At 40.6% G+C, this 27,832-nt stretch overlaps 2 protein-coding genes across 8 annotated transcripts in view; one reads left to right on the forward strand and one right to left on the reverse strand.

Moving 5' to 3' along the window:
• The window catches only part of GSAP (gamma-secretase activating protein), a 96,112-nt gene extending 85,294 nt beyond the window's left edge, over positions 1-10,818 (forward strand). For 4 of the 5 annotated variants that reach the window (XM_053926754.2, XM_053926755.2, XM_053926756.2 and 1 more), the window contains 5 exons: positions 6,553-6,672; positions 7,526-7,587; positions 9,109-9,210; positions 9,381-9,480; positions 10,098-10,818. In XM_053926754.2, coding sequence (XP_053782729.1) covers positions 6,553-6,672; positions 7,526-7,587; positions 9,109-9,210; positions 9,381-9,480; positions 10,098-10,189 — 476 coding nt within the window. In that variant the 3' untranslated portion in view covers positions 10,190-10,818. Of the gene's footprint in view, positions 1-6,502; positions 6,673-7,525; positions 7,588-9,108; positions 9,211-9,380; positions 9,481-10,097 lie in introns of those variants that run through there. The other variant, XM_053926758.1, reaches the window with a different exon arrangement.
• Positions 10,819-20,000: 9,182 nt separating this feature from the next.
• The window catches only part of CCDC146 (coiled-coil domain containing 146), a 154,354-nt gene continuing 146,522 nt past the window's right edge, over positions 20,001-27,832 (reverse strand). For all 3 annotated transcript variants that reach the window (XM_045193839.2, XM_045193834.2, XM_053927046.1), the window contains 3 exons: positions 25,472-25,609; positions 21,911-22,159; positions 20,001-20,531 (listed from right to left, as the gene is read on the reverse strand). In XM_045193839.2, coding sequence (XP_045049774.2) covers positions 20,328-20,531; positions 21,911-22,159; positions 25,472-25,609 — 591 coding nt within the window. In that variant the 3' untranslated portion in view covers positions 20,001-20,327. The remainder of the gene's footprint in view (positions 20,532-21,910; positions 22,160-25,471; positions 25,610-27,832) is intronic.

Consider the following 27,832-nt stretch of genomic DNA (forward strand, 5'->3'; position numbering starts at 1 on the left):
TTTTCTGCTTCTTCTTCATTTAGTTTTGGAAGATTATATTTTTCTAGAAATGTGTCCATTTCATCTAGGTTTTCAAATTTCTTAGCATACAGGTCTTCATAGTAATTTCTTACGATCCTTTGTATTTCTGTGGTATCAGTTGTAATCTCTCCACTTTCATTTCTAATTCTGTTTATTTGGATCCTCTCTCTTTTCTTTTTGATGAGCCTACTTAAAGGCTTGTCGATTTTGTTTATCTTTTCAAAGAACCAGCTCCTGGATTCATTGATCCTTACAATTGTGCTTTTAGTCTCTATGTCATTTAGTTCTGCTCTGATCTTGGTTATTTCCTTCCTTCTGCTTGCTCTGGGCTGTCTTTGTTGTTGTTCCTCCAGTTCTTGTAGGCATAGGGTTAGGTTGTTTGTTTGAACTGTTTCTAACTTCTTAAGGTAGGCCTGTATTGCTATGAACTTCCCTCTCAGGACTGCCTTTGCTGTGTCCCATAGGTTTTGGGTTGTTGTGAGTTCGTTTTCATTTGTTTCCAGGAAGTTTTTGATTTCTTCCCTAATCTCGTTCTTGACCCATTCATTGTTTAATAGCATGCTATTCAGTCTCCATGCTTTTGAGTGTTTTGGGTTTTTACCCTTGGCGTTGGTTTCTAGTTTCAGACCCTTGTGGTCAGAGAAGATGCTTGATATGATTTCAATTTTCTTGAATTTGTTGAGGCTTGCTTTGTGTCCTATCATGTGGTCTATCTTTGAAAAAGTTCCATGGACACTTGAAAAGAACGTGTATTTTGCTTCTTTGGGATGAAAAGCTCTGTATATATCAGTTAAGTCCATTTCCTCTAAGGTATTGTTAAGTGACACAATATCTTTGTTGATCTTTTGTTTGGAAGACCTGTCCATTTTTGATAGTGGGGTGTTAAAATCCCCTACTATAATTGTGTTGCTGTCAATATCTTTCTTGAAATCCTCCAATATTTTCTTTATGTATTTGGGTGCTCCTATGTTGGGTGCATATATATTTACAATGTTTATGTCTTCTTGGTGGATTCTTCCTTTGAGTATTATGAAGTGACCTTCTGGGTCTCTCTTTATGGCCCTTCTTTGGAAGTCTATTTTGTCAGATATGAGTATTGCTACCCCTGCTTTTTTTTCCTGTCCGTTTGCTTGGAAAATTTGTTTCCAGCCCTTCACTTTCAGTCTGTGTAAGTCTTTTGTCCTGAGATGGGTCTCTTGTAGGCAGCATATGTGTGGGTCATGTTTTCTTATCCATTCAGCTGTTCTATGTCTTTTGATTGGAGCATTTAATCCATTTACATTTAAGGTTATTATCGATAGGTAGTTATTCATTGCCATTATTTCCTACCTGTGTTCCTCTGTCTTTCTCTTTTCCTTCCTTTCCTTAAAGCAGTCCCTTTAGCATCTCTTGCAGAGCTGGTTTGATGGAGCTGTATTCTTTTAGACTTTTTTTGTCTGGGAAACTCTTTATTTGGTCTTCTATCTTGATTGAGAGCCTTGCTGGGTAAAGTAGTCTTGGTTGCAGGCCTCTGGTTCTCAGTACTTGGAATATTTTTTGCCATTCTCTTCTGGCTTGGAGCGTTTCCATTGAGAAGTCAGTTGCTAACCTTATTGGGGCTCCCTTGTATGTTACTTCCTTTTTCTCCCTTGCTGCCTTTAAGATCCTCTCTTTGTCTTGGAAATTTGCCATTTTAATTATGATGTGTCTTGCAGTGGGTCTCTTTGGGTTCCTCTTGCTTGGGACTCTCTGTGATTCCTGGATTTGGGTGACTTTTTCTCTCCTCAGATTAGGGAAATTTTCCATCATTACTTTTTCAAACAGGTTTTCTATCCCTTGCTCTTCTTCTTCTCCTTCTGGTATTCCTATTATACGGATATTGTTACGTTTCATGTTGTCCTGCATTTCCCTTATTGCCTCTTCATTCTTTCTGAGCCTCTTTTCCTTTTCTTGCTCCTTCTGGGTGTTTTTTTCTACTTTATCCTCCAGCTCGCTGATCCGATCCTCTGCTTCATCAAGTCTGCTTTTAATTCCTTCTACTGTGTTCTTCAATTCAGAAATTGTATTCTTCATTTCCGCTTGGCTCTTGTTGATATTTTCTATTTCCTTTTTCATGTTGATATAGTTTGCAGTGAGTTCATTGTAGTTTCCTTGTAGTTTCTGGTAGTTCTCTTTGAGCTCAGAGAGCTCAGTGAGTTTCCTGATGACCATTGCTTTGAACTCAGTATCTGATAGTTGACTTGCCTCTTTTTCGGTTAGTATTCTTTCTGAGACTTCCTCCTTTCCTTTCATTTGGGAATTGTTTCTTTGTCTTCCCATTGTTTGTGAGGCTCTTCTTGTTGGCCTCTGCGTCTTAAATTGCTTTGTTCTGACTCCCTGGATTTATGATGTGAACTTCTATGGTAGAATGCCAATGGGATTCGGTGGTGCTGTCTCCTTACTCTCCTGTGCTCACTGGTCTTGAGCTGACGTTTATGTGTTTAACACGGTCTAACTCTAGTCTTTTCAGCACTCCAGGTTTTGTTGTCTCACCTGTGGGAAAAAGAGAAAGGGGGGGGCGAAAGAAAAGAAAAAAAAACACACACACACACACACAAAACAAACCAAAAGAAAGATGGGAAGGAGGGAAAAAGGAAATAGGAAAGGAGGAAAGGAAGGAAGGAGGGAAGAAGGAATAAAGAAAGATCAGAGGCAAGATAAGAAGGAATTTTAGCAAAAATTAAAACATAGCAATAGATAAAAGAAGGCAGGAAGAAGACATAAAAATGGTAAAGGATGGGAGGAAGAAGGAATGAAAAAAAAGAAAAAAAGAGAGAGGAAGAAGGAATTCAGGGGGAAAGGAAAAAAAAGAAAAAGGATAAAAAAAAAAAAAACCTTCTGTTGGCTTTAAACCGGTCAGGTTATTTCTGCTGGTGTCCTGTCTGTGCAACGGGAGGGGGTGGTTGGAAGGATTGGTTTCACTTTTCTCTCTTCCTGGGTCACACTCTTCGCTGTTTTGTAGGTGTGGTCCCTGGCAGTCAATCAGTCCGTTGATCAGCCAATCCAGCCGCTTTGGCTTGTGATGAGTGCGCAGCAGGGGAATCCAGCCGCTTTGGGTCTGTGACGTTATTTTGTGCCCTGAGCGCGCAGCCGGCGGACCAATCCAGCCACCAGGGCTTGGAACGCTGGCGCGCAGGTGGCGGATTCAGCCGCCTTGGGGTTAGGACACTCGCCAGCAGCTTTGTATTTAGAAAACAGGCACCCAGCCGGCCCTGTGCTTGGTGAGCGCGCGCAGCCCGCTGAGCCACAGGCTCTGTGCTTGGGGGCCCGATCCAGCCGCCCTGGGCTTGAGTCTCTCGGGCGGGCGGGGCCGCCCTGGGACTGAATCACGCGGCACTCGGTTCCGAGGTTTTGGGCCTGTGGGTGGAGCAGCTAGACTCTGCTCCAAATTATCTCGGAGGTTTCAGGTGTGGGCGCCCCTCCGGGGTTTCAAGTGTGGGTCCCGTTCGCTAATCTGCGCGCGTGCGCGACCGGACCTCAGGTGAGCGTAGCAGTCCAGGAGTGGAGGGGGAGGGGCGCCAGGGGCCTCGGCTACTACCGAGAGTTCTCTAATTAGCCCCTGAGTGTCTCTATTTTCTTTTTCTTTTTGAGAAATTCCTCCTTTTCAAGCCCCCCTGGTCTAATCAAGCACCTGGCTGCTCACAGCGCAACCTGGCCCTCTCCCAAGACTCCTGCCGCAGCCCCTGCACCAGGGCTGGAGCTTCTGCCGCCCTTGTACCGCGCGGTCCTGGGTCCCGTGGACCTTATTGTCCTTCAGCACTCTTCTTACCGTCAGATCTTTCAGTGTCCTCTATCTTTGGTCTCTGATCTTCGTATATGCTGGAATACTGTTGGCTGTTCGCTCTGCTCCTCAGATCAGCTAAGTATTTCCCTGGCGTTGAGGGGAAGTGGACTCCGCTCCCACCTATGTTGCCGCCATCTTCTTATTGTTATTCAATTACAATTGTGTGCCCTTTCTCCCCATCCCTCCACCCCACCCCAGCTGACCCCCCTCCCTCCCCCACTTCCACCCTCCCCCTTGATTTTGTCCATGTGTCCTTTATGTGTTCCTGTAATCCCCTCTCCTCACCGTCCCCTCCCCTCTCCCCCCTGCCCATTGTTAGATTGTTCTTAACTTCAATGTCTCTGGTTATATTTCGCTTCCTTTTTTCTTTTATTTATTATGTTCCAGTTAAAGGTGAGATCATATGGTATTTGTCCCTCCCCATGGCTTGTTTCACTTAACATAATGCTCTCCAGTTCCATCCATGCTGTTGCAAAGGGTATAAGCTCCTTCTTTCTCTCTGCTGCATAAAACTCCATTGTGTAAATATACCATAGTTCTTGGGTCCACTCATTTGCTGATGGGCACTTAGGTTGCTTCCAGTACTTGGCTATTGTAAATTGTGCTGCTATGAACATTGGGGTGCACAGGTTATTTTGGATTGATGTTTCAGGGCTCTTAGGGTATAATCCCAACAGTGGAATTGCTGGGTCAAAAGGCAGTTCCGTTTTTAGTTTTCTGAGGAAATTCCATACTGTTTTCCACAGTGGCCTCACCAGTCTGCATTCCCACCAACAGTGCACTAGGGTTCCCTTTTCTCCGCATCCTCTCCAACATTTGTTTGTGGATTTGTTTATGTTGGCCACTCTGGTGTGAGGTGGTATCTCATTGTGTTTTTAATTTGCATCTCTCTAATGGCCAGTGATGCTGAGCATCTTTTCATATGTCTCTGGGCCCTCTGTATGTCTTTCTTGGTTAAGTGTCTGTTCAAGTCCTTTGCCCATTTTTTAATTGGGTTGTTTGTCTTCCTGGAGTGGAGTCGAGTGAGTTCTTTATATATTTTGGAGATCAGGCCCTTGTCTGAGGTATCATTAGCAAATATGTTTTCCCATACTGTTGGTTTTCTTTGTAATTTGGTGCTGTTTTCTTTAGCCATGCAGAAGCTCAGGAACTGCTATAAAGGACACATGGCCAAAACCAAGGGGGAGGGTGGAAGCAAGGGAGGGAGGTGGGTTTGGCTGGGGTGGGGAGAAAATGCAGACAACTGTAATTGAACAACAATAAAGTAATTAAAAAAAACATTGATTTTTTTGTGATTATTTGATTTCCTTTCTCCCATGGTGCTGGAAGGTAGATGTGAGCAGCTGTTGTATCTCTTTTGCTCATTGTTGTACATCCACCCAGCCCCTTGCCTGGTGTATGGAAGGGATTTGTTAAATCAACCTTTGCAACCTTACCTCCTGTTGTTCCTCTCATATTCCCAATTCCAGTTCAGCCAGATCACTTAATGTTTTCTGAGAATGCTCCATGCTTTCTTACCTTTGGGCCCTGCTGTTATTCTGTTAACACAGCTACCAGTTATTGGGGCAGGATAGTGGAAGCTGAGGCTGAAGTTCCACAGACTGTGTTCCAATTTCAGCTCAGCCATTTATTATTTACATGATTATGGGCAAGTTTCTTAGCTCCTGTGATCTCGGCTTCCCCATTTCTAAACTGGTTCCCACTTTGTGGTGGTGTTTGAGGATCAAGTGAGCTAGTGTGTAGGTTGAAGGCTCAGTATGTTTAGTATTAGTCACTGTTGTTATACCACAGGCCAGCCCCCACCCTGCCCATTGAACCAGCTCTGATTCTCAGAGCAGCCCTGTGAGAAAGGTGCTGTGGGTTCAGTGTGAAGGAGGATGAAATGGAGGCTCACAGAGGCTGAGTTGCCTGCAGGTAGTACCTGGCCTGGGGGGATCCCAGCCTCGATCTGTTCATACAAACCTCTTTTTTTCTGTTGTCACCCCCAGAAATTGCATTTACGCATCACAGCGTCCATCACATGCTGTCTTTTCCAAGAGGGCTTTTCTGATTCTCTCCTGGTTTGATATCCACTCCTCCCATGGGTGTTTTTATCACTTATTGTTATTAGTGCATGCAGAGCGCTAGGTTTCTGCGTGTTTGAGCCTTCCGTCCCCATGATACTCAGGTTTGGCAGAGCTTTCCTCTCTATTGAATTCCTATGGATTTACTATCTGACCATATCATTTTAATTCTTCTTGCATATAATTTAGTCCAAATAGACTCCAAAAGCCTACCTAGAGATCAGGCATGTAAGCTGTCTCCTTCTGGTTCAGATTTTTGCCTCTTTAGGAAAATGGTCCCTGTCCATCAGCCCTTTAGCCTGGGCATGTGGAGTTGAAGGTCTTCTGTTACTTGTTCTCTTTTGCCATCTTACCACAGAATTGCCAACCTGTTAAACCATAAAGTCATTTTTCATTGAGCAGGTCTTTCACTCTTTTTCTCTCTCTGCCTGGGCAGAGGCAAAGTGAAGGGAATGCAGACTTGAGGGAACTTATTATATACCCAGCACAACGCTTAGTCTTGATACTGCTAAGAAGGAAATTTGGACCTTGTTTTCAAGCAGCATTTAGTTGACTGTAGTCACCAAGCACTGAGCTAAGTGTTTTATTAACATCATCGATTTTTTCTCTCTGAAAGGCTACAGGTGCTTGCTGACCGTGTTTACCCTCCCGCATGTCTCACCCTAGGTTTTCACACTCTGCACACTATCCTTGGTGTCCACTGTCTCCCTTTGCATAACCTGCTGCATTACATTGATAATGGGGTGTTGCTTCTCACAGAAACAGCTGTCACAAGGCTCATGAAAGGTAAGAGGCTCTGAGGCTCTGAGTTTGCCAGGGCGCTAATTCCAGTCCAAGCACCACCACGGCTGTCAGTCAGGGCCCAGCATCACTGAGGAGGACCCCGTGCTTAGTTTAATACTTTGCAGTAAATCTTGAAATCTTAATAGTTGAACAAGGGCTGCTCTTATTATTATTTTTTTTTGCATTGGATGCCATAAATTATGTGTTGGTCCTTCTGAGTACAGTTTATTTCCTGTCACCATTCTTTGGGCTATTTGAAAGTGTCTTTGCTCTCAGGAGACCCCAAATGGCTTCCCAATCCACACACAGCTATTAGAGTCCTTTTCTGTACGTGAGGGCATTTGAGGATAGGAGACTGTGAAGGCGTGTTTCTCAAGAAAATGTCATGAAATGGCTTGATTTCAGCTGATTAACCCTGCCATTGCAACGTTAGACTTGATATGCAAGAAAAATTAATGAGAAATGCAGTGATTATGTAAATTTGAACTTTAAATATGTTCTGTAGTATAATCACTCTTGCTTAAATGATTCGGCTTTGGTATTTTATGATGAGTTTTGTTAATAGACAGTAAAGTATTTCCCGTTCCTCAAGGCGCCCTCTGTTTTATGTTAGTCAATAAAATTGTTTCGTGACTAGCATCCTGTTAAAGAACCATGTTCCATGATAATAGAAACAGCTTTGTTTAAAAATTCCTTTTATTTAGGGAGGCACAAACTAAAAATTCTCAAGTATTGTTAGCTTGAGAATACAAGGTTGGGCTATGTGTTACCAGGATGAACCACTGAAACATTATTAGCTCGTTCAGACACTAAAATGGAGATGTCTGTTTTGTTTGCCTATCTAACTTTCTTGTAGATCTGGACAACACAGAGAAAAATGAAAAACTAAAATTCAGCATCATTGTGCGGCTTCCTCCGGTAATCCTGAATTATATTTCATTTTCTCCTTAAGCCTTGGCATGAACTTCCTTCTATTTCTTCTTGCAAAAAGAGGATTTACTTGATTTGGGCTAAAGTCAGTTGAATTGTTTCACTTGCAGCTCTTTCCAAGAAATCCCATCCCTCCCCACCCTCTGCCTGCGGCTCCAGCTAGGTCCACAAAGTGCTCGCTCCTCTGGCTGTGCTGCCTTGGCACCACCCACCCAAAACGTTTAGCCATTTTCTTCTCTTAGGAAACCACACTAATATTTACATCTGTGAGTCTGAGGGGAGGGAGAGGGGAAACATGTGCTTTTGGCTTTTAAACTGATAAGACATTTAAGTACAGGTGAGGTCAGAAGGTTCTGGAACTGCATTTCCTCCCACTGTCATTTCCACCAGGGCTGGACAACATCCCAGGTCGAAGGAAGAATGAGAAACATGAGGGAGAGGGTTATATAGGCACTCCTTGTTTTTGTGGGGAATATTAGCTCTCAGAATTAAAAACACTATGAAAATATGACATTCCACAGCAAGGTCTTCAGAGCCTCCTCTGACTGTGAACTCCCTGACCTCAAGTGCCGTGGCTAGCTGTGTGTGCTGTTTACCTATCTTGAGCACTTGTGTGTCTGGCACGGTCCTCCCACAAAGGGATGTCCGTTGCCTTTCTGGATCTAATCGGCTTGCTTTGTAACACCCTCTCCCCCTCGCGGGCTTACTGAAGCAAAGACAAGAATAGAAACAAAGCATGTTTTCCATGGCTAGATCTCTCTGGGGATTGTCTCTGAACATTTAGTTTGCTCCCTACATTTGACTTTTTATTTTTGCCTCATGCTCTTAGGGAATTAAAATTTTCTGGGCAAGGCATTGGCAGAGAACATGCCTATAACCTTTAGTTTCCTATCAAAACATCACTTGGAGTTGGCATGCAGAACCCCCATTTTGAAGAGTAGCAGATGAACTCCGTTTCAGAAAAAGAATTTGGCAACATCAGTGTATAAACTGCTTTCTCAGGGTTGCATTTAAGAGAGTATTTATTCAAAATTCAGAGGCATACCTCCTAGGAAATGGCCATTTCCCATGGGTCATTAAGCATAAAGGGCCTTTTAAACTAACTAGCAAATTTGGAATAACATTTTAAAAATTATGAATAGATATAAGGTATATTTACTTAATTTAGTGTATATTCTTCTATGTTTTTCCATCCTTTTGTTTTAATTATTGACTTTATTGTTAAGGTTGTTTAGGGTTCACAGCAAAATTGAGGTGAAGGTACAGGGATTTCCCAAATAATCCCTGCCCCACACATGCATGGCCTCCCCCAGTATCAACATTCCTCACCAGACTGGTCCATTTGTTAGAATTAATGAACCTACATCACAATCATCTGCAATCCATCGTTAACATTAGGGTTCATTCACTCTTGGTGATGGTTATTCTGTGAATTTGATCATCTTTACAGTGTTGTACTTTCACTACCTTAAAAATCCTCCTTGACCTGTTTTTCAATTTGCGTAATAGCTTATTGGTCAGAAGATCTGTCGACTTTGGGATCATCCTATGAGTTCTAACATTATTTCCCGGAACCATGTGAAGCGACTGCTTCAGAACTATAAGAAACAGGTGAGTCAGTGTGAAAGCACAGCCCCACTAAATGGTTTTTTTTTTTTTGGAACCTATTTGCCTATTTCAGCATTTCCATATGCACAGCAATTGTAGTTCTTAGCACCTTTTTAGAAAATCCGTGCTTGTTTTGGATAATCAGCTAATACCAGACTTGGTTTCCTTTTTAGCCTCAGAGTTCTGTGATTGACAAGTCATCATTCAGTGTGGAATTTTTGCCTCTGAATTACTTCATTGAAACACTGACAGATATAGAATCCTCCAATCAAGGTAATTCGCTCTTCTGTTCTCAAGAGTTGTCTTGCTTTTCCCTTGACATATATCAGTCAGTCCCTATTTACTTCTTTGTGCCCTTTTCTTTCCAAAATGCCCCTTACTTTTAAGTAGGTCCTTAGTGCAGCTGGTTTTAATTAGCAATATACAATTTACCTAGAGTAAATTACCAAAGGAATAATTAATCACCTCTGAAGTTTTACAAGGGTTTAAGAAACAGGTGGCAAACACAAGTCCCTCGGAGGGAGTCCGGCCCTCCACCTTGTTTTATCTGGCCTGGCACCTTGTTTCTACCTGGTGGCAGCACCAAGCTCCTTGCCCCTAGTGAAGCAGTAGTCACATTTATACCGTCCTAAAATTACATTCGGCCCTTTGAAGGCAACCCCGAGGCCGATGTGGCCCCCAGTGAAAGTGAGTTTGACACCCCTGGTTTAAGATGTTATAAACCTAGTTGGTTGATGCAAATGACCTTCTGAGGTTTAATAAATATTCTCAGAACAAGGTGTTTTACTAAAATTTAAAATAATTATGATTTCAAAGATCTGTGTGCACAACGTTATAAATGTTGCACAGCTTCATAGTAACTCTTTTTCTCTTTCTTGCTCTCTTTCCAGCTCTGTATGGTTTTGAAGGACATGACAATGTGGATGCAAAATTTGTGGAGGAAGCAGCTCTGAAACATACCACAATGCTTTTAGGCTTATAAAAAAGATATATCAACTTCTAATTTTTAATCTTGCTTATTAGTTCTACTTCTGCTGAGAATTTTCTAGCAAGATTTAAAATTGGTTACCCAAGTCAGAATACATTGTTGAACCATCTGAATTTCAGTTTGGTACTTGTTCAGAGAGAAGTAAACTGCGGTACCTCATCCCAGTTTGGAACAGCAGGTGAGCTGTCAAGTATGGAGAAGGGACAAACGGTCCAAGGAGGCAGGCAGCAGCATAAAGGATGCTCTTCCTAGTGGCTTCCTAGGCCAAAGTCCAGTTTCTATGTCATTCTGAAATAAAATATGCTTTAAAAATGTAGGGACTAGTGCTTAGAAAAACAAAAATTAGATGAGTCATTGAAAATAACATATGACAAGTCAAAAAATTAAATGTTGCGTAAAAACTGTATTTGTAAAGAGGATAGTTTTTAAAAAACTGAATTTGGACCAAGTCAAATCTCGTATTTCCACTATAGAATAATTTATACAGCAATTTGTTTGTACAGTATAATTAGAGTAGGATTTGTGTTTGTAATAGTTCAGATGGAATTGTACTTAATGTTTAAGTTTTTTATATTTATAAAAGTTTGATTTAGAAATACCTTATTAAAATCACTGAAAATTTTGGCCTGATTCTTGTCCTTTCTACACAGCATTTTTATTCCAGCTAGGAATCACGAGTCTATGAACATGTTCCCCCAAAGACCCCCACCTGTCTAACTAGTTCTCCCACCTCCCCCCTCTCTTCTACAGTGACGTCATTGTGACCCATGCTTCCAGTTGCTGCCTGGGGTCAGCCCATGACACTTTGCTGTTCTCTTTTCACATTATTTTCCTCAGTGAATTTGGGAAACTTTTATCATTATAAATATCACTAGCTGGCACAACACTTCAGCTTCTTTTCTAAAGTGGTCATTGTGTTCTAAAAATTGTCTTCTCCTGCAGAATTCCCATTTGTGGTCCAATAGTTCATGGTCACTGAGGCTCAAAATCTTGGAGCCATATGAACAAAGCAGCACTGATTTTTTTTTCTTGATGTCGTTATTTTTCATTCCCTACTCTCTTCTTTTCACTCCTGGCTGGTTTCAGTCACTTTCTAAGGTCTAATTCATCAGACTTAGTCTTCTGCTCATAATTCTTCAGTAACTTGCCATTCATTACAGGATAAAATTCAACCTCGCATTCAAAATCACAGGATAAAATCCAAACTCACCCTAATCCTGGCCTTGTACAGTTCCCCGATATGAACCTTCCATTCCCATGAGCCCAGTTCACTGGGCCTTGAGCACAACTTTTGTTCCTTTACTTCTTAGCCTTGCTCAGGCTGTTTCCCCTATCTGGAATCCCCTACCTATTAGCATCTTATTATGCTTAAGGACCTGATAAAATTTCCACCTCTCATTGAGTAGCACACATTGTTACATTTAGTACATCCTTTTGTGATTTTAAAAATTATGGTTCCATTCTTAGGTTGTTAAGCTTCCTATGTATATATATTTTGAATCCCAAATGTGATTATTAATTCCTACAACACAGGAACTGTGTTTATGCGTTTCTTTGTGCATGATTTAACCACATGATTTATACAGTGTTACTTATAGGCACTCCTAAGGAATTACTTTTCAATAACTTCACTAAGCAATCAGGTTAGAATCAGGACTTTGTAGACTGAGAATGAGATTTAGTTTCCCTCTAATATGGCAGGATGGGGGCTTGGAACAAATTTTGTTTGATTTAGCAAAATAAAGCTGACTTTCTGATATAATACAGTCACACATTTTAGGGGCTTCTCTGCCAAAACGCACCCTTGCGGGGTGTGGGGGAGGGTTGGGGAGGAAAGCACAGAGCTGGGGCCACTTCCAGGTGCCGGTGGTTCCCAGCCTAGTCATCAGAGCTCAGGCTTGTTGTGATGAAGTTTATTTGCCTGGGACAACAGAGGCCGAAAGCCAGTTTCTAGAGTCTTTGTACCAATGACCAAAGCCATTGACTTGGCCAGGAAAAGGTGAGATAAATAAATTTCTTTCAAAATGAAAAAAAAAAAAAAAAAAAGAAATGTGGTATTTCTCACACCCAGAGTTGTGAAATAAAATTCATAACTGATACCAGTATGAAATAAAGATAGATTGAGCATACTAATGAATGTAAAAATCATAGGTTTGAAATCTTGTGTATATGCATACATAAGAAAATATTAAAAGAGAATTAGGAATATCCTTGGATGAAATACAATAAAATTAGAGTAATAAAATGGTGGAATTGACCTCATTTTCAACTTTTAACATGCCAATTAGAAATATTTTCAATGAGATTTTGAAGAATATTGTTTCAAAACGTGAAGTAATCAAAAGTTTATTTGTATACAACAGCTAAATAAATCTAGGTTTATGAGAAAGATAAATTAGGCTCTGACTGGTGTGGCTCAGTGGATTGGGTTCTGCCTGCAAACTGAAGAGTCACCAGTTTGGTTTCTGGTCGGGGCACATGCCTGGCTTGTGGGCCAGGTCCCCAGTAGGGGGTGCACAGGAGGCAGCCACACGTTGGTGTTTTTTTCCTCTCTTTCTCCTTCCCTTCCCCTCTCTCTAAAGATAAGTAAATTAAAAAAAAAAAGATAAATTAGGATGGAGATCCAAGATGGTGAAGGAGAAAGTAGAAGCTACACTAAGTTCCTCCCAGGACCAATGTGGAATTACAATTAAATTGTAGAGAAATCGTCCTGAATAACCAACTGAATACTTGCTGGAGGAAGACTTATAACCAAGGACAAACAGAAGAAACCATTTCACTGCAATGTGACTGGTAGGATGTGTGGAGATGTGAGAGGACTGGCCGGGTTCCCACAGGCAGCAGCTGAAGATCCAGAGGGATATTTCAGCAGCGGAGGGCATTCCGCTGAGAAAGTTGGGGTCTAAACCCCAAGAATGGCTCCCCAGCCTATGGCACCAGAGCCATAAAAGAACCCAGATAACATCCAGCTGTGAAAAGCAGCAGGGTTTCTGCATGAGAGCCTCTTAAAGGATCAGTGCACAAAATTTTGTCTGCAGCCACTTACCCTGGGCTCTGGCAAAGGGAAGGCAGATTGGCCTAGAGATACGTGAGGAGAGACTGGGGATGGTGGCTCTTGGAAGATAACTGAAAGAACAGTGACCAGGATCCTTGTGCTGAGTCATTCCCCACACTACAGGAGCTGTCTTTCTCAGGCAGAGCACTCCCCTCTAAGTGGCATCAGCCTCAGGGGAAGCAATGGCCCTGCCAGAAGGAATTACTCTGCCACACCCTGTCAAGCTTAAAATGCTGATCGTAAACAGATTAGTTTAACAGCTTATAGTTTAAAGCTGATTAGTTTAAATACTAAGGCAGAAAATGCAAAGAAGCAGCCAAAATGGGAAGATAAAGGAACAGACCCCAAATGAAAGAACAAGAGAACTCTCCTGAAGAACTAGATGAAGTGGAGACAAGCAATTTATAAAATAGATTAGAGTAATGATTATAAGGATACTCAAAATCATGAAAAAGGACAGTGAAACCATAAAAAAGGACCAGTCAGAAATAAAGAATGCAATATCTGATATAAATAATACACTGGAAGAAATAAATAGTAGGTTAGGTGAAGCAGAGGATCTCATCAGTGATTTGGAAGACAAGGTAGAAAATGAACACCCAGGCAGAGCAGCAAAAAGAAAAAATAATTAAAAAAAATGAGAGCTTAAGAAACATTTTGGGAAACACGGAATGTAATAACATCTGCACCATGGGAATACCAGAAGGAGAAGAGAGTGAGCAAGGGATTGAGAACTTATTAGAAAAAATAATGATGAAAACTTCCCCAATCTGGTGAAGGAAAAAGACACACAAGTCCAGGAAGCGCAGAGAATCCCAAACAAGTTGGATCCAAAGGGTCCTACACGGAGACACATCATAATTAAAACGACAAGGCTTAAAGACAAGGAGAGAATCCTGAAAGCTGCAAGAGAAAAGCAGGCAGTTACAAACAAGGTAGTACCAATTAGACTGGCATCTGATTACTCAAGAGAAATATTTCAGGCCAGAAGGGAGTGGTGTGAAATATTCAAGGTGATGAAATGCAAGACTTACAACCAAGGCTACTTTACCCAGCAAGGCTATCATTTAAAACTGAGGGAGAAATAAGGAGCTTCCCAGACAATAAAAAGCTAAAGGATTTTGTTACAACAAACCAGCACAGCAACAAATGTTAAAGGGCTTGCAAGTAGAAGGAGGAGGAGGAGGAGAAGGAGGAAGAGGAGGAGGAGGAGGGGGAGGAGGAGGGGGAGGAGGAGGGGGAGGAGGAGGGGGAGGAGGAGGGGGAGAGTAAAACAAAAAGGAAAACAGTCCAACAATAAAATGGCACTACATATGTATCTATCAATAATCACATTAAATGTAAGTGGCTTAAATGCTCAAAGCAAAAGACATAATGTATCAGAATGGATAAGAAAACAAGACCTATATACATGCTGCCTCCAAGAGACCCATCTCAGATTGAAAGATACACACAGACTAGAAGTAAAGGAATGGAAAAGATATTTCATGCAAATGGGAAAGAAAAAAAAAACCTGGCATAGAGTACTTATATCGGACAAAATAGACTTTAAAACCAAGGCTATAGTAGAGATGAAGAAGGACACTACATAAGGATAAATGGAACAATCCAAGAAGGGAATATAACCCTAATAAACATTTATGCATCCAACATAGGAGCACCTAGATATATAAAGCAAATCCTGATGGTCATAAGGGAGAAATCAACAGAAATACAGGCATGGTCGGAATTTTAACACCCCATTGACTTCAATGGATAGATCTTGCAAGCAGGAAATCAACAAGGAAACAGGGGCCTTAAATGACACACTAGATCAAATGGATTTAATTGATATTTTCAGAGCATTTCACCCCAAAAGCAGCAGAATATACATACTTTTCAGGTGCACATGAAACATTTTCTAGGATAGACTACATGCTAGGGCACAAAAGAAGTTTCAATAAATTTAGAAATATTGAAATCTTATCAAGCATCTTCTCTGACCACTATGCTATGAAACTAGAAATCAATCATAAGAAGAACACTGAAAAACATGCAAAGACATGGAACCTAAATAACACATTATTTTTTTTTTATTTTTTTTTTAATTGTTATGCAATTACAGTTGTATGCCTTTTCTCCCCATCCCTCTACCCCACCCCAGGTGAACCCACCTCCCTCCCCCCTCTCCACCCTCCCCCTTGGTTTTGTCCATGTGTCCTTTATAGTAGTTCCTGTAATACCCTCTTCCCACTATCCCCGCCCCCACCCCCCACCCCCGCCCTGGCTATTGTTAGATTGTTCTTAACTTCAATGTCTCTGGTTATATTTTGTTTGCTTTTTTCTTCTATTGCTTATGTTCCAGTTAAAGGTGAGATCATATGGTACTTGTCCCTCACTTCCTGGCTTATTTCACTTAGCATAATGCTCTCCAGTTTCATCCATGCTGTTGCAAAGGGTATAAGCTCCTTCTTTCTCTCTGCTGCGTAGAATTCCATTGTGTAAATATACCATAGTTTTTGGATCCACTCGTTTGCTGATGGGCACTTCGGTTGCTTCCAGTACTTGGCTATTGTAAATTGTGCTGCTATGAACATTGGGGTGCACAGATTCTTTTGGATTGGTGTTTCAGTATTCTTAGGGTATAATCCCAGCAGCGGAATTACTGGGTCAAAGGGCAGTTCCATTTTTAGTTTACTCGATCACCAACTTACGCCATACACGAAAATAAACTCAAGATGGATAAAAGACTTAAATATAAGCCGTAACACCATAAAAGTCCTAGAGGAAAACATTGGCAGGAAAATCTCAGACATTCCACGCAGCAACATCCTCACAGACACATCCCCTAAAGCAAGGGACATAAAGGAAAGAATAAACAAATGGGACCTCATCAAAATAAAGAGCTTCTGCATGGCTAAAGAAAACAGCACCAAATTACAAAGAGAACCAACAGTATGGGAAAACATATTTGCCAACGATACCTCAGACAAGGGCCTGATCTCCAAAATATATAAAGAACTCACTCAACTCCACTCCAGGAAGACAAACAACCCAATTAAAAAATGGGCAAAGGACTTGAACAGACACTTCTCCAAGGAAGACATACAGAGGGCCCAGAGACATATGAAAAGATGCTCAGCATCACTAGCCATCAGAGAGATGCAAATTAAAACCACAATGAGGTATCATCTCACACCAGTCAGAATGGCCAACATAAACAAATCCACAAACAAATGTTGGAGAGGATGTGGAGAAAAGGGAACCCTTGTGCACTGTTGGTGGGAATGCAGACTGGTGAGGCCACTGTGGAAAACAGTATGGAATTTCCTCAGAAAACTAAATAACACATTATTAAACAATGAATGGATTAACAGCAAGATCAAGGAAGAAATCAAAAGATATCTTGAAACAAATGAAAATGAGGACACAACAACCCAAAGTCTGTGGGACACTGGGAATGCAATATAATTGGGAAAATCATACCATTACAGGCCTATCTGCAAAAACAAGAAAAAGCTCAAATAACAATCTTCACACTTAAAAGGAACTTGAAAAAGAACACAAACAAAGCCCAAAGTAAGTAGAAGGAAGGAAATAATAAAGATCGGAGCAGAAATAAGTGAAATAGGGTCTAAAAAAATGATACAAAAGATCAATGAATCCAAGAGCTGGTTCTTTGGAAAGATAAACAAGATTGACAAACCTTTAACTTGACTCATCAAGAAAAAAAGAGAAAAGACCCAAATAAATAAAATCAGAAATGAAAGAGGATAAATAACAAATGACACCAAAGAAATACAAAGGATTGTGAGAAAATATCATGAACAAACTATATGCCATCAAACTGGATAACCTGAACGAAATGGACAAATTCCTAGAAACACACAGTCTTCCAAAACTAAAACAGAAAGAATCAGAGAATCTGAATAGACAGATTACAGCTAGTGAAATTGAAGCAATAACCAAAAAACTCCCAACAAACAAAAGCCCGGGATTGGATGGCATCACAGGTGAACTTTACCAAACATTCTGAGAACAACACCCCTCCTTCTCAAACTATTTCATAAAATTCAAGAGAAAGAAGGTTTCTAAACTCAGTTTACAAGATCAGCATTATCCTAATTCCAAAACCAAATAAAGACATTACAAAGAAAGAAAATTATAGGCCAATATCTCTCATGAACATAGATGCTAAACTCCTTAACAAAGAATTAGCAAATCGAATACAGCAATGCATCAAGAAGATCATACACCATGATCAAGTGGAATTTATTACAGGAATATAAAGTTGGTACAACAAATCAATAAATGTGATTCACCACACCACATAAAATGAAGGATAAAAACCACATGATCATATCAATAAATGCAGAAAAAGCATTTGATAAAATCTAGCACCCATTTATGATAAAATCTCTCAGCAAACTGGGAATAGAGGGAACATACCAAAACATAATAAAGACCATATATGACAAATCCACTGTCAGCATCATACTCAATGGGCAAAAACTACAAGTGTTCCCCTTGAGATTGGGAACAAGACAGGGATGTCTGCTTTCACCTCTTATTCAACATAGTACTAGAAGTCTAGCCACAACAGTTAGACCAGAAGAAGAAATAAAAGGCATCCAATTTGGAAAGGAAGTGATAAAACTGTCTTATTTGCAGATGATATGATACTATACATAGAGAACCCCAAAGATTCCACCAAGAAACCACTAGACCTGATAAATGAATTCAAAATTAATATCCAGAAATCAGTTGCATTTTTATATGCCAATAACAAAGTAACAGAAGGGGAAATAAAAAATCCCATTAACAATTGCTTCAAAAAGAATAAAGTACCTAATAATAAACCTAACCAAGGATGTTAAACACCTGTACTCAGAAAATGATAAGACACCAAAGAAAGAAATTGAAAAAGATACAAATCAGTGGAAGCATATACTGTGTTCATGGATAGGAAGAATTAACATCATTAAAATGTCCATACTATGCAAAGCAATCTGTAGGTTCAGTGCAATTCCTATCAAGATACCAATGACATATTTCACAGAACTAAAACAAATATTTCAAAAATTTATATGGAACCACAAAAGGCCACACATAGCACAAGTGATCCCGAAAAAGAAGAGCAAAGTTGGAGGAATCATGCTACCCGATATTAAATGTACTATAAGTCCATAGTAACTAAAATGGCATGGTACTGGCATAAAAACAGACACACAGACAAATGGAATGGAATAGAGAACCCAGAAATAAACCCACACCTTTATAGTCAATTAATATTTGACAGAGGAAGCAAGCACACACAATTGGCTAAAGATAGTTTATTCAATAAATGGTATTGGGAAAATTGGACAGATACACGCAGAAAAATGAAACTAGATCACCTTCTTATACCACACACAAGAATAAACTCAAAATGGATAAAATACTTAAATGTTAGACCCTAAACCATAAAAATCATAGAAGAAAACATAGGTAGCAGAATCTTGGGTATTGCTTATAGCAATATTTTATTGGATATATCTCCCCAGGCAAGGGAAATTAAAGAAAAAATAAACAAATGGGACTTTATCAAACTGAAAAGTTTTTGCACAGCAAAGAAAATCATCAATGAAATCAAAGGACAACCCACAGAATTGAGGAACATATTTGCTGAAACACTGCTAAGGGGTTAATATCCAAAATTTATAAAGTACTTAACAAAACTCAACATCAAAAAAACAAACAACCCAATTAAAAAATGGGCAAAGGATCTGAATAGACACTTCTCCAAAGAGGACATACAGATGGCCAATATATGTATGAAAAGTCATCAGAGAAATTCAAATTAAAACCACAATGAGATATCACCTACACAAGTCAGAATGACTATCATCAGTAAATCAACAAACAGTAAGTGCTGGTGAGAATGTGGAGAAAGGGGATCCCTTTTGCACTGTTGGTGGGAATGCAGGTTGGTGCAGTCACTGTGCAAAGCAGTATGGAGTTACCTCAAAAAATTAAAAATGGATTTGCCTTTTGACTCAATGATTCCACTTCTGGGAATATATCCAAAGGAATCCAAAACACTAATTCAAAAGAACATAAACACCCCTACGTTCATTGCAGCATTACTTACAATCACCAAGATATGGAAGCAGCCCAAGAGTGTCCATCAGTTGACGAGTGGATAAAACAACTGTGGTACATTTACACAATGGAATACTACTTGGCCATAAAAAAGAAAATTTTACCCTTTGCAGATGTATGGATGGATATGGAGAACATTATGCTAAGTGAAATAAGCTAGTCAGATAAAGACAAGTACCATATGATTTCACTCATATGTGGAATCTAAATGAACAAACTGAACTAATGAGGAAAATGGGAATAGACTCATAGATGGAGAGCAGGATGACAGTGGGTGGGTGGGGGGAGGTTAGGGAGTGGAGGGACTGAGCAAAAAAGAAAAGGGACTCATGGACGGACAACGGTGTGGTGATTGTTGGGGGGAACATGGTATACGGGGACTAAGAGGTAATGTAATAAAAAATACAGTAAAGAATCACCATAACATTATTTTGAAAATGACAGTCTTCCCTACTGCTTTTTATTTGATTTAGATTTAATAACATTAACTTCAAATGCAACTAATTATTTAACAAACTGCATTAAGCCCTTGTGATACTTGGTCATTCCTTCTTTTCCTTTAAAGTCAGTATATTGAACGGTATTTCCTTTATTTCTTTAATAAATAAGGACCACTGTTAATTTCTGTACTTCATTGAATATCGGTTTATTTTTATCACATTTTTATAGCACTTGGCCTGCTATATATTTCTGAAAGGTTTCAATATAGAGAGTGAAAAGGAAAGAAACGGGCAATGCAAATAGATGCTTTGACATAATTATAGAACAATTCTGTGTCCTACTCAACATCATGTAAAATATAGTACTTTGTGAGCAGAAAAGTGTTTTTTTCGGTTGATTAATTATGGATGGTGCATTTGTCTGTAATTTGAGCTATTGTACGGACATGTTCCAGCTGTGGATATGAGGAAGCCTGGCTGAAGTGTCTCCTTGAGAAGCCTGGATCAGGTTACACATTCAGATTTCAATTGGCTTTATAACAGGTTTCCTTATGTGTCTCATATTGGCCCCAGGTTCACTGGGCTTAAAAGGAGCCAAAGCACCATATGGTTTTGGCAAAGGAAGAGTAGCTTCTGCCTCTGGGATGTAGGCATTTGGACGCAGCTCTGCAGTCGTGCGGACACCATTGGGCAGCTGGCGACGATCTGCTTCCAAGTACTCCTGCAAAAAATGATTTTTCCTTTTCAGTTTTCTGAAAACTCTGGTGAAGTCATTTCTCCCCAGGGCCCACCAGACACAGCTGGGCCTGAGCAGTCATAGGCTGTGCTGGCTGATATTCCCCAACAGGGCAGGAGAGTATGAGGGTGAAGTCACTACACAGGCACACACACACATTGCATCTCATTGGAATGACCCATGTTGTTCAATCATTTCTCTCTTCCTGGCATTTATGGTTTATCATAAACTGGTTGGTAGCTTAAATTTTGGCTCTAAATTTTACTGTATTACAACCTCAGTATCTTTCATCACATACTAATTATTTCCACAGTTTTGTTTTTGACAGAAGTAGGACAATCTATTCCCTTTGGTAAGTCATTGATTGGTGAACAAATGTTAGAAAGGAATAGATAAGGAGGGTAGAACCAGAGGAAAGAAGTGGTCCTCAGCGTGCTTTGAGCCTCAAGGTCCTCAAGATTGTGCCCATGCCTCTGGGAAATAGAGGAATCTCTCATAGCGTTAGAAAGAATTCTAAATAAGGGAGATGGGTAAATGATAACCAGGACAGCGTAGGTATTTGGATATAGCTCTGTAGTCACATGAACACCAATCTGAAAGCCCTAGAAAATATAGTCCTAGAAATTACCAATCATATCCTGTCTTCAGATACCCCTAATATGCGTTTGAAAAGCACATTTTTCTTGGACTAAGGGGTAAATAGTCATCTTTTTGAAGATGTCTACTAGATCATCTAAGAGTAAGTTGTAGGTCCCCAAGATGCAGTCCCCTTAGGAACAGATGCCTGATTCCACTCTAAGAATATTAAAAGGTCATGGCTTTAGGTAGAGGAACTGGGCATCCAACTTGCAGGTGGAATCAGTGATAGACCTAGACTTAGGCCAGTGGCAGGAAAAAAAAGGAGTGACATTGAGGCCTATGATACACCCCAAGTGTACTTCATCTGCTGGAGGCCCCACAAGATGCTTTGGTGGCTGCAGTAGATGGACATGGAAGGGTGAGGTGGTGTTTGAGCAGGGGTGCAGGGACAGAGATCAGAGACCTGTGGATAAAACCAAAGCCAGCCAGGTCCCTGCCAAGACAGTGGGGTTCCATGGTGTTCAGCCACACCACCCCAGGATGTAAGATTGTGGGGTGGAACTTGGTGCCTGCTAAATGTTCTCCAGAGAATATTATGGTGCTTTGGACTATTGTACATTGAATTGTCCACGTAATATCTTTAAAAACTCCAAAACTTTCTTCTGACTGTTTGGACTAGGTATGATAGAGTGGGAAATTTTTCATATATTTTGGGAGAATTGAAATTCCTAAAAATATCCCTTCCTGGCCACTTTTACAAATGCAATACAGAAGCCTAAACGTACCTCACACTTGTCAGAGATGGCCAAGGCATACATTTCTTCATCTCGAAGTACCTTCAACCATTCTCTCTCAATCTCTTTATTGAGTGGCAGACCCTTTTCTATCCTGGAGTTGCAAGAGAGGATGAAGTCTTCTTTCTCTTTGACTTCCTTTTGGAGTTCAATGGCCAGAGCTTGTTTCATGGACAGCTCAGCAACAAGAGCCATCATTTTTTCAGTAGCATCTTTGATCTTTTTCTGGTAGCCATTCATCTAGAATTAAGAAGTCCAAGGGTTAGCCCATGTATACATTCCATGAAGAATTGAAGAAAATGGCAGGCTGCTGGCTGTCTACAATGTGGGGGACATTCTTGCCTGAATGAAGGAGAATTTAAATGGGAATTTCTAGAAAATAAGAATTGGAGGAGATCCCAGATATTGAGCACTACACCCTAGCTGTATAAATAAGGACAAGGCAGGAAAGAAAGACATATGTTCACTGAGTTACCATATGTCCAGGTGGATAGCATTGAGGGGAATAGTTGAGTCTCTATTTCTAAGAGGTGATAAGGAGAGGGGAATGGAGTGTTCTTGATGTCTAAGTTCTGACCTGATTTTTCCATGTTATTAATATATCACTTATGCAGTGGAAAAAAAAGTCTGGTAGGACAAAAACTATCTTTAATAGTTACATTTTACTTATATAAGGCAATCAGCAGAAGTCCTGCATCTGAAATTATTTTTAATGGAAGCTATCACACCTCAATATATTTGTATTATTGATCATAATTTTTGGGATCATAAGCAAGCATGAGATGAACTAGGGAAAATGTGGCCAATAATTTGAATGGAATGTTCTGGTTGTGTGTGTGTGTTTACCATTTCACACCAGCAACTTATCATCAAAGAATTAAAAGATAAGACCAAGAAGAATATTCTAAAAGGCAGAAAAGAAGTAAAGTTGGAACTGGTGTTTCTTCTAAGCTTTCTGGCCCACAGCACAGCTTTTCGTGTGGCCGTAACCGTGGTGGAGAGCTGAGTGGTGACTCCTCCCACCTGCCAACACTGTCAGATTACTGTGCTTTGTTTTTAATTTATATCCTGTTTCACTATGGACATTGTATTAGGTATGTATGTATTTGGCTATTTGGTTATAGTCCGACATCCCACAAGAATGTACTCTTCATGAGGACAAGGATTATTTGTTTTATTCATCATATTCCCACTGTCCAGAATGGTGCTTGGAATATAGGAGGCACCAATCAAAATCATTTATTTATTTGTTTATTTATTATTAAATTTATTGGGGTGACAAGGTCATATAGGTTTCAGGTGTACATTTCTATGCTACATGATCTGTATATTGCATTGAACCAAACAAAATTGAAATCGAAAATTTGTTAAATGAAGGAATGAGTAAATTCTTAGTCTGTTTTAATCCTTCAGTCCTTTGAACCAGGGTCAATTGAGACATGAATATGGAACTCCCCAAAACTACACCCAACCTTGAAATATTTCCTCCTCCTAATAGAGCACACACTGGTCTATGTGCACATTTGCTTAGAGGAATGTTGCTGCCAGTGATTTACTTGCCTCTGAAAAGACAATGACTGATTACTATGTATGCACTTTCGCTCCTTAAGGGAATATAAAATTTTTAAACCCTTCTATACTGCAGTAATTTTTAGGAAGCATACACTGAATGAAAGACTACCATTTAAAGCTTCAGGGGTAAGTCATTATCTAATTTCATTAATCAGTCTCTGCATATGTGAGTGTTATGTGTATGTAGCTGGCCAACCTTCCTTCTCTACAATTCAAAAAAAGGATGGTATTAAGTTTTTGCTGAGATTTTCCACTTTCTGTTCATGTGGGAATCTTGGAAGATGAGCCATAATGTGTCTAGGAAAGATGACAGGCTTGAGGTGACATGCATTCTTGTTGAGCACCCACAAAAAGCTAGGCTGCTTCTGCTTGGCTGTGTAATGCTTGCAATGACATTAGCTGATATGACACCCATTTCACAGATCAAAAACTCAGTTTTAAGGTCATTTATGTATCTTTCTCAAGGTCATTTGGTAGCATTGGTAAATCACAGATTTGAGATCTGAACACCTTTCTACCTTTGAGTTCTGAGTACTGTGAGGATATTATAATTTTAAATGAAAAAAGTATTCAGATAGAGAACATAGAAGGTGGGGAAAAGAAAGGGAAACTAAATCACTGGCTAGAACTCAGTTATACTGGAATCTTCCTGACAATGTGCACGGTTGCAGCAGCCACTCTCGGCATTTCTCCGGCATTAATGTTGACTTCAGGAGATGCCCTGCCCTCAGCTTTGACAAGCCAGCCCTCAGCAAAAACTAACTTTCTCAAAGAAAGGGAAATTCATTTTGCAAAAGGAAAGAAGGCAACATTTCGAGAAACACCAGACATGCTAAGTTCAATTAAAGTTCATGAGCCTAAAAAGTCTTGACATTCTTATTTTATGAGGTAAAGTTGTGAATTGTACAAGTGCCACTGCAGTGATCATCCTCTGGTGTAGACATCAGAGCCGAGCATAAAAGCCAGATCAAAAAGGCACAGGAGGCTTGAGATGTACAACACTTTCCTCTGTTTAGTGAGCCAGAACTGTATTTAGAACAGGACTGTTTACTTATTCAATAAATGTTGTTCTAGAATTTAGTACACACTAGGCACCAGGGAAATGAAGAATGAGGAGCGGTCACTGCCCTCTGGAGCCCACAGTCAGGTGTGGGCGTTAGCATGATCTATTTTCCTGTCTGTCTCCCACACTCTACAGTGTGAACAATGTGCCCCTTCCTCTCTGTTTCTGCCCCCATGCCTAGCGTGAGGGGAGCACATGGCACATAAGTATTGCTGACTAAGACCCCTGTGCTGTCACAGCGGGATGCTCCAAGGGCCCATGGAGGCCAGGCCATCCTCTGACCTTGCTATGGTGAAGGCCCCTCTGCATCATAATTACCAACCTCCTTTGGTAATTATGAATTACCAAAGCTTTGAATCAGCAGTCCTGTTACTGTATTTTAAGTTTATGAAATTAGGAAGCTCTGTGTTACTGGCATCTCCTCACGAGTGGGGCCTAGTGGTGACTGCACCTCATTGTGTAATAGGCCCATGTTTATGTGACTGTTGTAGTCTTTAATGGTCTCTTTCCATTTCTGGGTTCTAGCTGAGTTTCCATGAAGTTCCCATGCAGACAGCTGTTTAAGTAAAGCCTTCAATTCACAAGGAACTAAAACAGATTTAACTTGGCACAAGTAATATGAAGATAATAATTGTCATAATTGAGTAGGTGCCCAGTTAAGTGAAACTTGTATAGTGTCATTTAAAACATTAAGTTTTCCCACTATAATGTCAATTCATTCAAGGAACAAGATTGAAACTTACTTTGAACAATTCTCTAAGAGTCATCTTTACACTTTTAATTCTACATCTTCATGTTTCTCTAGTCATAAAGTCTAATTTCTCCAGTGCTCCATTCAATAAATAAATCAGACTATGGAAAATGAACCGTAATAAAGCATTAAGGGCAGAAGAGAGAGGGCAGGGTCTCAGACAGACCTTCTTGGCCAAGAGCAGTGTGTCCTCCTTGCTGGCCTGAGTTTTGCTGCAGAGCCTTTCTGAGAGCTGGGAGACCTGTTCGTAGATGAAATCCTTTTCCAGTAACTGTTCCTCCTTCTTGGCCAGCTGCAGTTCCAGCTACAGTCAAAAACAATTACAATAGAAAGGGGGTAAAGGTCATGTAAGTCAAAAATTAGAGCACTATTTTCCCTCCTTCAACAAGAAATATGCTTTTGTAGTTGTCGAGATATCTCTAGAAAGTCTTTAGATTTGGGCTGTTGTCACTTTCCCTGCCACAATCCCCTCAAAATAGTTCTGGGAATTCTTCCTCCTCAGGGTAGAAAATAGCTCCCTTACCTCCATTTAGCTTCCATTGAACTTCCTCTGATATGCTACCATCAGAAAGACAAATTACTACCTTCAAAATGCCACAATTTCTCCTTTGGGTTATGATACAAAGGTGGGCATCTTGAAACCACTTAATTTTCACTTTTTTTGGCAAGTATTTAAAACCAACCTTAGGTTTTGTTACTAGATTACAATGAAAGGACTATATCAGTGGCTAGAATAATGAGGGATAAATCTGTTCACATAACATGAAATGCTAGTACAGGCATCTGTGACACTGAACAACAAGGGGCAAATAGTTACGATTTTAAGAAAGAGTGTTTGGGGGTCCAAGATGGCAGTGGAATAGGTGGAAGACTACACTCATCTCCTCCTAGGAATAAACTGGAATTACAACTAAATTACAGAACAATCAACCTGAATAGCCAAGTAAAGACTAGCTGAAGAGAAGCCTTATAATGAAGGATTTATGGAAGACACTGCATTGAGATTAGTAGGAAGGGCAGAGATGTAAAAGGGCTGGCTCTGCTCCCACAGGTGGTGGCTAAGATTCTGGAGGGATATCTCAGCTGATGGGGTTCACCCTGAGAAGTATGGGGTCTCAACCCCACACTGGGCTCCCCAACTAAGAGTGCCAGAGCCAGGAAGAGGTACCCGCATAACATCTGGCTGTGAAAATCAGCAGGGATTCTGGTCACCAGGAAGAGATGGAGTCTCCTAGAAACCCAGGTACCCTCTTAAAGGGCCAGCACAAAAAACCTTGTTCACAGCCACTCATCCCAGGCTCTAGTGGAGGGAGGGTAGAGCAGATTAGAGTCGTGTAAGGACAGACTGGAGTTTGTGACTCTGGGGAGAGAGTTGAAGGGACAGTCATGAGGATTTCTGAGCCCAGTCCCTCTCCTAGACCACAGACACCATTTTTCTTGGGTGGAGCACTCCCCTCCATAAGGCATCAGCTTAGTGGAATGCAATAGCCACACTTCCTGGTCTCCATGCCACCCCACACTGCAGAACCCTGTTGAGGAGTTGGAGTCAGCTGCCTGGGATCTTTGGGTTCCTTGGGACTTTTGCTGACCTTTCTTCAGACCTGGTGTTCATAAAAGCCAGCTTTGGTGTGCAACTTAGTCCTTCCTGTGCACACACAGGCACAGCAGAGGCAGCCACAAACTATGGCTTGCTTAGGAGCACCAAACAGGTTGCCCAGGGACAGTCATGGGCAGCGTCTGACCCAGAGTCCTTCCTAAGAGGCCCTAGAACCAACACATTGAGAGGCTAGCTGTGGATAACATCAAAACAAGATCCATTTAGTTTCACAGTGGAATGTGCAAAAGGAGATCTTGACAGGCACCAGACCCTGCTGAGGTGAATTCCACTTCATGTGGTCAGCACCTGCACAGCAGCTTATACACTGTGATTGAGGTTGATCCTCATAGTCACACAGCCTGAGGGTTGACCCCACACATGAACAGACCAATAACATCATATTCAATTACAATAGGAGGACCCATATAACCCCCAAAAGTGACATTCCTAGAGCAATCACTCAGGTGATCAAGGAGACTGTGCCACTGAGTCCCACAGAACATTTTGACATAAAGCCACCCTACCAAGAGTAGGAGTCATTGCATATCTACCTAACAAATGGAAACAAACGAGAAGCAGCCAAAATGGGGAGACAAAGAAACATGCCCCAAATGAAAGAAGAGGAGACATCTCCAGGAAAAGATCTGAATGAAATAGAAGCAAGCAATTTGTTAGATATAGAGTTAAAAAATGGTTATAAGGAAGCTCAAGGAACTTAGTGAGAACAAGGAACTTAGTAAGAACTACAACAGACACCATAAATAATATCCAGTCAGATAAAAAATACAATATCTGAGATGAAGAATATACAAGAGGAAATAAACAGTAGGTTTGATAAAGCAGAGGATCAAATCAGCAATTAAGAAGACAAGGTAGAAAAAAAAGAATTTTAAAAAATGAGGATAGTTTAAGGGACCTTTAGGACAACAT

This window comes from Desmodus rotundus, chromosome 6 (assembly GCF_022682495.2).
Source record: "Desmodus rotundus isolate HL8 chromosome 6, HLdesRot8A.1, whole genome shotgun sequence".
Taxonomy (NCBI): domain Eukaryota; kingdom Metazoa; phylum Chordata; class Mammalia; order Chiroptera; family Phyllostomidae; genus Desmodus; species Desmodus rotundus.